The 10,874-nt window shown below is 33.2% G+C and overlaps 1 protein-coding gene across 1 annotated transcript in view; it reads right to left on the bottom strand.

The window, feature by feature from the left end:
• The window catches only part of LOC108917652 (low-density lipoprotein receptor-related protein 4), a 30,754-nt gene extending 20,560 nt beyond the window's left edge, over positions 1 to 10,194 (bottom strand). The window contains exons 1-3 of the mRNA XM_018724374.1: positions 9,970 to 10,194; positions 2,491 to 2,751; positions 1,752 to 2,151 (exon numbers count right to left, since the gene is read on the bottom strand). Of these exons, the coding sequence (XP_018579890.1) occupies positions 1,752 to 2,151; positions 2,491 to 2,751; positions 9,970 to 10,048 (740 nt within the window). The 5' untranslated portion in view covers positions 10,049 to 10,194. The remainder of the gene's footprint in view (positions 1 to 1,751; positions 2,152 to 2,490; positions 2,752 to 9,969) is intronic.
• Between the last annotated feature and the right edge of the window lie 680 nt (positions 10,195 to 10,874).

Raw genomic sequence — 10,874 nt, forward strand, 5'->3', positions numbered from 1 at the left:
AACCAAACTTTTTCAATTACACGCTAATGGAGATATTTAGTGATATGTGGTTGGCAGCATTACGCTTCACATAACCTGTAACCACATGTTTTTGGATTGTTAATATTTCATTTAGTTTTCGTGATATTGTTATTTGAGGGCAACATCTTTAAGGGTTAGTGACGATTTTCTTGAACAACGATGCAGCGTAAAATTTTGCGTAAACTTGGGGAAAACGTTTACGGAAACGTTTCAACTTTTGAAACAAGCTTATGGAGATCATGCTTTGGATCGTACGCAAAGTTACGAACGGTTTTCACTATTTAAAAGTAGCCGTCAGTCAATTGAAGATGATCCTCGACCAATAAGGCATTTGACTTTAACTGATGACACCCACGTTCAGAAAATCAAAGATCTGGTGCGTGCAAATCGTCGATTGACTGTCAGATAAATTTCAGAAAAAGTTAGCATCTCAATTGAGTTATGCCATGAAATTTCGATTGAAAAATTGAACATGCATCGACTTGCAGCAAAATTTGTGCCTCGTTTGATGATCAAGCAACAGAAAGAAAATCATGTGGACGTTTGTCGGCAACTCATTCAACATTGATTCAAAGGACCAGAACGTGAGTTGAAAGTTGGCTTTATGGCTGTACTATTGAGACAAAGGTTCAATCATCACAATGGATTGGCAAAGAATCTCCACGCCCCAAAAAAGCACGACAGTCTCGATCCAATGTCAAAATGATGCTCACTGTTTTTTTCAGTTTTAATGTTATTCTGCATGCATTCTTGCCTCAAGGTGAAACAGTGAACCAGTGTACTATCAAGGCGTTTTACAACAGTTACGTGAAAAAATTCTCAAAAAGAGACCAGTGAAACAACTCATAGTTCTTGCACTATGACAAAGAGCCTGCACACTCAGCTTTATCAATTCGTCAGTTTTGTGCCAGAAATCAGCCTCCTTGCTCACCAGACTTGACCCCTTGCGATTTTCTATTATTTCCGAAATTAAAAGTGGTGTTGAGAGGAAATCGCTTTGATGACATCAAAACAAATCACAGACTTTAAAGACCATTTTAAATTAAGCTATCCAGGACTACTCCGCGAATGGAAACACCGCTGGGAAGTGTGTGTCAATAGAGGAGAGGAGTACATACTTTGTAGGAAACAAGGAAAAATAATGTATAAAATTAATAATAAAGTTTAAAAAATAAAGTTCGATTATTTTCTGAACATACCTCGTACTGTATTCGAGATATCTTAATTGTAATAAAAAACTGACAACAATTTGTTCTCTGTTTTGTAAAATAAAATGATATTTCATATTTATTTTACTGCATATATTACTAAATTGTTTTCAACTTATTATTATTAAGGTATACTAAAATAGAATCTGCAGTATCAAGAACGGTTTGTTCTGGCGATATCTGATACATCTTTTTCACTTAAAACACATAAATCTTAGATATGGCGATAAAATTAAAATAGAAGGAGAAACAGAAGCTTTAGACCACCCAAATATGAAAACAACTCTTCAACTATAAGAATACAATTTTGTTATACAATCTAATGACCTGACAAATACGAGTCATAAACAAACTGCTCTAAAAATATGTATCCTTCGAAACGCAGACTTAAATTTTTTAGACCTAACTATTACCGGAATATTTTCATACTTGTAGCAAGTCTTGTCGAAAATTCAACGATAAAATGTTCCAATTATTCTTTTTTCACATAATTTTAACCTTTTCCTACATCTTTATTCCTACCTTTTTGCTCCAGAGACGCACTTGCAGCTCTTGTGACAAATAAACTCTCCTTTAGCGCAAGTCTCGTCACAATCAGGCCCATAATGATCCGGCACCATCTTGAAATCTACCTCTTCCTCTTCCGGTTGCTTCAGGTTATACATATCGGAAATATCATCGTAATCGGTATTTCGATGGTGAGGTGGATACCTTCCTAAATAGGGAGTGTCGTAATCTGAAGGAAGACCTTTTCCGGGCATGAAACCGAAGTCGAACGGATACCTTCCATTCGACAGACCGTGATTTGGACGGCCCTGGTAATATTCTGGTCTTCCTCCATACATGCCCCCGCCCCTGTTCGACGGCCTGTCGTTTCTTGGAGGATTGTGGAGCAGGTTTGGATTCAGGAGCACTGGAAAACCTGACCAACAATGATGGTAAAAAAATATTTTGTGGAAACAGTTTCAGCCTTAAAGCACATTTACAAGCGTCACTTTCGATGGTCATGGGAGATGAACCATCCAACGTGAAAATAAGGTGAACATGGAAACAGCAAATTATCGAAAATGATCATGTGGGAATAAGTAACCAAGATCCTACCACAGTCGATACTAAATACTTTTACTGCCAGTGCTTTAATTTTAATATTACTTATAACAAAATACTTAAAGTACAAGACTGCTGGTTAAATTTTATACTGAGGACTCAAATTTTTTTATCGTACATTACCAATTTGAAAATTTCTATCCTCGTTACCCACCTGACATTCTATCATACTCGTCTCTGGGTATCTCCAGTGGTATCATGGCATAAGGTGGCATAATCTGTATGAACTTTCGTTGAGGATTAAGCGACGGACTGATTGTGGTCCTCACCCCGTGTTGGCGTTGACCAGTGGCGTAGATAGGTTTGGTGCCTGGAGGTCTCAAAGACCCAGATCCGTACATTTGGCGGGCTGCTCCTCGATGGGCTGGGTAAGTTGGCGACGGACTGGCTAAATAACCGTCTGGAGCACACTTCACTGAAATTTTAACAAATGTTATATTAGCCTTTGCAATATCTCAAGGTCAAGGTGTACCTACATTTTCTTTTTAAAACTGGGCCATTAATTAAATGTAAAAGTTAGGGAAAAATAGCTATAAAGGTAAAATAAGTCAAATTTATTACGGATCAGTCCCACTGGATAAAAAATATATTTTAAAGCAGTACTCGCCATATATGAAGGACAGTAAAGGATTCAATTTAGCTTAAACTTCTTTTTCATACTTGAAGATGGTGTAGTTGATTAAAGAAATTTTTCAATCTCGGAAACAAAAGCGTGACATGTACATATCACTGTTCCGTTAAAAAAAAACAAAAGTTTTGTTATACAGTGTGTCCAAGATAAGGACGGGATAGCATTAGGATCTAGGAAACGGTAAGAGATACGGGGTGCCGTTTAGAAAGTGTTAAAATTCCGTGTAGTTCCGGAGTTATCTGGAAAAATCCGAAATTTTGCAAAATCGTTTTATTTTTTCTGGCTTTATTTGAAAACGAATTTTAAAATAAATTGCTTATTTACATTTCCATTTTTTTGCTCTATCCAATAGCGTCAACATTTTGGCAATCCGAGGTTCCTTCTTCGAGAGGCAATCATCAGGTTAATTTTTTATAAATACGTCGCTGCCGTTTCTGACAAAATCTAAAGTCATTTCTAATTTTGAATTAGATAATATTACTATTGTAATCGCTTAAAAAAGTTTTTAACTTGTTTTAGCTATCATTTAAAATTTTCCCTGACTACGCCTCTGAACGCTTTCAAAATATGTATTGGAGGAAGTCATAACAGTATAAAAGTCAATACAGCACAAAGTATCCCACAAATTTTTTTACTACTATTAGCAATACTAATTAGAAGTACCTAATAAAACATTTCATAAATTCGTATAATTTTTTTATTAGGTACAACAATTTTAAATTATTGTTTAAAAAAAATTGTTAGATATTTTGTGCTGTATTGACTTTTACACTGTTATGACTTGCTCCAACAGATATTTTGAGAGCGTTCACAGCCGTACTCAGGAGAAGTTTTAAATAATAGCTAAAACAAGCTAAAAACCTTTTTAGGCGACTACAATAATTATAACATCTAATTCAGAATTAAAAATGACCTGATGATGGCCCCTCGAAGACAGGAAGATCGCATTGCAAAAATCGTGTCGCCATTGTATAGAGCGAAAAAAGTGGCAACGTAAATATGCAATTTATTTTAAAATTCGTTTTCAAACACCTAAAGCCAGAAAAACCATTTAGCAAAATTTCGGGTTTTTCCGGATATCTCCGAAACTACCCGGAATTTTAAAACTTTCTAAACGGCATATTGTTAGTTATAAAAAAACACAATTTTTTTATAATTTGAGCCACCCCGTATCTCTTATAGTTTCCTACATCGTAATGCTATCCCATCCTTACCTTGGACATACTGTATATTTTTTTGATATTCCTAAAACTGTAGTCATTACCATTTTTTCTTAAAATGAAAGGTAAAAAGTATAAAGATAATAGGATATTATGTGAATTACTTCTTACTTACTGAATTACTTCTTTATTTGCTATTCGAGCGTGCTACGAATTGAACATTATTTGTATTCACTGTAAATATTAGGAGTGGTATCCAAATTGTCCATACTTTATCAATGTAGTAAAAAAATCAAAGGCCGCATTTATGAACCCAGTTGCAAGATCCTTTTGAAAAATGTGTATAAAAATACATTCAAAGAACCGATTTTAAAAGAGAAATAATTCGTAGGGACCTATTTAAAATCACAAAATTTAATTAATTTCTTATTAAATCAGAAGGTAGGTATATACCGAAATTATTATCCTTTAATTCTGTTTATCTGTCTCTACTAAGAAAATTTTTAGTAGGAATAAGTAAGTAAGAATTAGATATGTCTGAAATGTTATTATTTACGCTTCCATTTTGTTCCTGGACTGAAAAAAAAATGCACAACAAATCCTTTCAAATTTCGTTACACAAGGTTAATTTGCTATATTAGGTATAATATCAAAAGTGCGTAATGTAACATATCAAATATTAATTAATAAATGAACTTACGTATTTATAGAACATTTGAAGTGTGGGAAGTATCTCATAATCGATATACTGAGGCACAGTTGCTTACATATTTCAAATAAAATTAATTGCCTTTGATGATACGAAAAATCAAAGTAAATTAATATTGCCCGTGGTAATCACATCTCTAATATGCTTTATATCTTAGCTAATAAGAGTCTGTAACAGCACCTACAGAATAGCTCATAATTATCTTTCGTATGTCATATATCGTTTTATATATGTATTTTTTTTTGAAAAGTGGTGAAAAGGTAAATATTTAAAAGATGGAGATAATTAGATTTTTTATTTATTATAATTTATTATAGACATCGTGCTGAGTAGCAAAGAGGTAACACCCTTGTACACTACATCTCACTCCTTCTCTTACCATGTCTGTCTCACCTATGGCAAGCTGATAGATGAAAATGAGAAAGATGAAATGAGAAGTTGGAAACCGGTATATGTCTGATAGTTCAACTGACGAATAACATTAGCCCTTGCAATTTGAGTGTATTAATCCGCAGTATGGTTATTTCCCACAATGTAAACTAAAAGTTTGTTTCTCTTATAGAGAGTACACACAGTTACATACATACAGTTACTCTCTTAGTACCTTCAGAGGAGCAGGACTTCTGCCAGTTTAACAGTACCTATTAAAAGTCTAGGCACTGATTAATGGTTACCATTAAGATGTAACACACTTCTCATTTATATCTCACCCACTAACGACGAAAATATTGAAAACAAATAAAATTTCGGCAGGTACTAAAACTTATCAAAACCATGGTAAATCTGTTTACATTCATTAAATTGGAAAATTGTTATGAGAATATTTAGCAAAAAATATAAAATGATGCTTTGAAATTATTATTACGTATGTCTAAATTTTCGCTATACCTTTTATGTTAGACATTACTGCCTTGAGAAGAATATTGTAAATAAAGGTAAAATCTCCGTATATGCAGGGTGTCCAGAAAGGTCAAGTCAAAAATGAAGGGAGCTCAAAATAGTTGTAGTACTTTTTATTCCTATCGGGCTTCGTTGTGGAATTATTCGCCTTCAAAGAAAGAAATTTGAAAAACAAATTCCAGTTATAACTTCTAAGTTGTTACCATGACAACAATGAAATTTTGGCAATTAAAGTAACTCATAGTAATGTTCATTTCCAAGTGTAAACTGATATTCAATAACCTGGATTATACAGGAGCAGACGAAATTATCCATTTAAATTTACAACATTTTTGGCAGCGATGCCAAATTTGGTATTTTTCTTTCATAGTTCGATTCCTCCCTCACTTTGCTAAAAAAAAAGGTATACCGTATATCAGTTGATATATTGTACCTTTTTTGAGAAAATCAAATTTTACGAACATATATGTATTGTATCAAAAATGCCATATTAACATTTTTGCAAAAATCTTGTAAATTTAGATGACTGTCAACAATTAGCAGTTAGATATTTGCCATAAATCATTTTGACACCAGTTGTTGATTCAATATTATGGAGGATTTTAGCTATGAAGAATTTGCAGATGCTCATCTAATGTACGGACTTGCAGAAAGTAATGCATCTGAAGCTGTTAGGATTTACGCCAACCGCTTTCCAAGTAGAATTTGCATATTTGAATTAACGAAAACCCCCATGGTATTATTCAGACAAAACACTGCCAAAAATTTATCATTATTGTATGGCCGGGAATAATTGGAAACTACTTAATGGGACCACATATCATTGATGACGCTTTAAATGGGGATAAATACCTACATATACTGCAAGAACACCTTAACCCGTTAATGGAAGGCGTCCCTTTAAATATTTGAAATAACATATTGTGCACCACCTCATTTTAGCAGGGCAGTAAGGGTTTATTTAAATACCACATTTCTCGATCGATGGACCGGTCGAGGTGGTCCTTTTCCATGGCCGCCTCAGTCTCCCGATCTTAGACCTCTTGATTTTTTCTTTAGGGCCATCTTAAAAGTCTTGTTTATCAAACTCCTATAAATAGTAGGGTACACCGATATAATTAGAAATGATCCCATGTTATTTTTAGTACAGTAGAGGTGTTTGAGCAATTTCAAAAAATGCATTGAAGTTCAAGGTGCACATACATTGAACATCTTACTTAATAGTTTTTTTTTTCTTTTAATTCCATACAAACCATAGATTTTTACAAAAATATTAGTATCACATTTTTGATACAATAAATGTATTTGTTAATAAAATTGGGTATACTTTTTTTTTAACAAAGTGAGGGGGGTATCGAACTATGAAAGAATAAACTCAAAGATGTATAAATTTAAACGGATAATTTCGTTTGCACCTATATAATCCAGGCATATTGAATATCAGTTTAAACTTGGAAATGAACATTGCCATGAGTTACTTTAATTGCCCAAATTTCATTGTTGTTATAGTAACGACTTAGAAGTTATAATTGGATTTTGTTTTTCAAACTTCTTTTCTTTTCTTTCTTTCTTTGAAGGCGAATAGGAAAAAATTTTTTATGAAGTACTACAACTATTTTGAGCTTCCTTTTATATGTATACCCCTTCATTTTTGGCATGACCTCCTGTGTATATCAAAATTGATCCAAAGGAAGATCTTTGATCCAAGAAAATAGACTTTCAATAAACACCAAAATCGAAACCTTGGTAAATATCTTTAAATTAATATAAGAAATTGGAATGATTCTTATAAGGAAAATAATGACAATTATAAGAAAATAATGTATTTAACGAAAACATGATGCGTTTAGATTGTCATTACATATTTCTAAATTATCGTTCTTGTTGCATTTTTAATTATTATTGCCTTCAACTAATATTCACTCACGATTGGAAGAATATTCTAAGAAGGTAATGAGACAAATTTTTTGCAAAACTTATTTTCGTTGTAAAATTCGGTATATAGTAATAATAGCAATAGTATTGGGTAATTCTTTAATTTATTTACCGTCAAGGGCTTAATACAAGCTTCTCCTGTAATTTTGTACGTTATTTTTCATTCATACAAAAAAATTTCGTCGACTGCAGAATATTGAAGGTATTCCACAGCCTCCATGACGCGGACATTCGATATCTGAGAAAACAGTTACTGCGTCATCCCTAAGGCCGAAGTAAATATAAAAAATAAGCTAGTTGCGCAATCAATCACTGGTCCAGGACCCGATATGGGACAATACTTTTTTAAAATATCCGTGTTTGGCAGTCGGGGCCCTCCTAAACGAAATATAGTAAGGCGAGCTTGCGAACTAGCTTGTTCTCATGAATGGATTCATTCAAGAGACATGCGAACGAAAGCCCAACTCTGGCTGGTCGATAAAACGCCACGTCCCACATTTTCATTCTCTTGTTTTGGTTGCCGTCCCAGGGAGTGGGTGGTTTATTTATAACAACGATTGGGACGAATCCAATGACAGTCCATTTATTCACAGTCTATTAATGATGACTATTAGCGTTTACTATGAGTCCTAGGCTGCACACGTATTTGCACAAGGATGGGAAACGCCCAAAAACTTTATGAAACGACTTATCGAGGCGTCTCGGAAACGTATTACAAAAATTCAATATATTCGCTGTGTAGGATGTCGTAATTACAAACAGGGAAAAGGTGTCTGTAGCGCAGTACTATTGTTGTAGTCATGATCGGTTCGGAAATTGAAAAGCTTTTCAACAACAATATTTTCACGTAAAAAATATAAGACATTTGTTTTTGAAACGTACATTCATTATAATAGATCGTAACAAAACAAACTAAAATTCTCATACGCCACATTTAATTAAGCTTATTAAGTATATATAGTACTGGATATATCCGGTTGGCATTTTTTAGCAGAACATGTTTATACTAAGTATTATTAAGTGATAAACAATGTAATAAATTCATACGAGCAAACAAGAGGACTAGTGTTGTTCTGATAATTTAAATATAAAGAGTTTTAGGGATCAAAATCAGTGACGCGTATCATTAATCTTTACTAATTTTTACAGAAAATATTTTGTTTCATTTTCTTGTAAAATTAAATAACATATGTGTTTTTATTCACAACTTCTAGTCATTATTATTGTTATCAGTTAATTAGTAGTGTTCTGATCTTTGTTGTTATCTTCTGAAGGACTTAAACTGACTAACTTTTGAAGTGCCTTAATAATAAAAAGTACTTGTATTTTATTTACTGTAATAAAAGTAACCTAGAAACTTCCTGTCTTCTTTATTAGGAATAAGTCCAAACAAGAAGACGCCAGCAACGAATTTATGAAAATAACCTAATAAAAGCCGTTAAACTTTAAAAAGAAATAGAACAATATTAACAAAAGAACAAATATTCCTAAATAGTATGTATGTTGCGTTGTAGTAATAAACTGAAGACAAAGAATATGAAGAACTATATAATCCGAATGATAATAGTTTAATAATTATTTTACACAGTAACTGTTTAAAAAAAATATTCCCAATGTCTTGTAATTCTTATTATTACACATTGAATGTTTGTGATGATACCGTGATTAGGCCTGTTGTGTCCAATACAAAATTAAGATTCTCTCATTATTGCTTAAATTATTTTGATGTGGATACTTACTTTCATCCACTGCCTTGAAGAAAACTTGTGTTGTTCCACATAATCTTGGTGATATAAATCAGTATATAAATAATGTATAAGACAATACATAACAGAAATACATAACCATGTAATATAAACAGGACATTTATCAATGTTTTATAAAAGAAAAAACTAGTTGTTGCTAACTGAACATGGCCTTTAGAGAAAAATAGTAATCGTCAAGTGTCTGGGACACCATCACAACTAAATACTAATAAATTCTTCATAATTTATCTACCTTTGACATTTACAAATAGCTATTTATTAGTTTGAGGTAATTAGTTCATTAATGAAATTCAATAAATAGTATATACAAATTATGTATAATTAAATATCAATTTTTTTACGCGATTTTTTAATTACATTTTAAAATTCAACGGTTTTAATAAGGAGAATTTCATTTCGAACATGTACTTGTAAATCTAGGAAAAGCGTTGTAGTTTTCATTGAAAACAAGATGTATTCTACAATGAACCGTTATTTTATTATAACAGGTAGATTAATAAAGATTGACATCAGGACCTAAAAGGATGCTCACCATAAACAAGGCTGACACCAAAGATGAGGCATATTCTAACATCCCCGAAGGGCCGAAAGAGTCTCTCCACTTTTACCATTCTTCAGCGAGATTCGAAATGGAAAAAGGGTGAAGAATCACCCTTTCCTTCAGTATCTTCTCTTATAACCAGACATTTCGCCAAACTCAAACCATTCGCGGATCCCGAAGAAGTGATGCTTTAAGGGTGGGTCCTGTCAAAATAATCTGGCGACCCAATTTCCTTCAAAGCCGCCTTCCTGCTCACTTATCCTGCAGATGTTAGCTGCCTGCTCGATCTGGAGGATATTGTTGATTAGTTTTGTCGGGGACAGCGATTTAATATTTATTTTCTCGGTTTGTCGGTATCGATTTTGGTTGCACTGCGCCTCAGCATCCACACACCACAGTTCACTAGGAGATATGGAAAACTGAGAGAAAATCGTCTCTGTCCCGTTTCTGAGTGTGCCTGTACCGGTTTCGGACGTAGGGCGCCTGCGTCGCGATTTACACCTACACAGCTTGCGTTAAAATTGTAATTTAAATAGAGGAACAGTATTTTTGTATAATTCCCTGCTTCTATGCTTAGGATTATGTATCCAAACTAGGGCTTCGTAACCACGAAGAACACGTTAATCATTGCGTTGGGTGGTCGGTACTCATCGCATCGTAAAAATATTGTGATCTGATACAGAGATTCATGGCTTGGCTTGATTTTCAAACTACTTGATTTGATTTTACTGAAAATTAAGTAGTTCAAGATATAGCATCTAAGTAAGGAACTTCACGGATTCTTAAAAAAAAATGTTTTTCATACTTTTTAAAGTTAAGTATATAAAATATGTTCCTGTTTTTTTTCTACCATAATATACGTTAATAAAGTTAAAACAGCATTTTTGATTATTCCC

Source organism: Anoplophora glabripennis, unplaced genomic scaffold, assembly GCF_000390285.2.
Source record: "Anoplophora glabripennis isolate ALB-LARVAE unplaced genomic scaffold, Agla_2.0 scaffold3, whole genome shotgun sequence".
Taxonomy (NCBI): Eukaryota; Metazoa; Arthropoda; class Insecta; order Coleoptera; family Cerambycidae; genus Anoplophora; species Anoplophora glabripennis.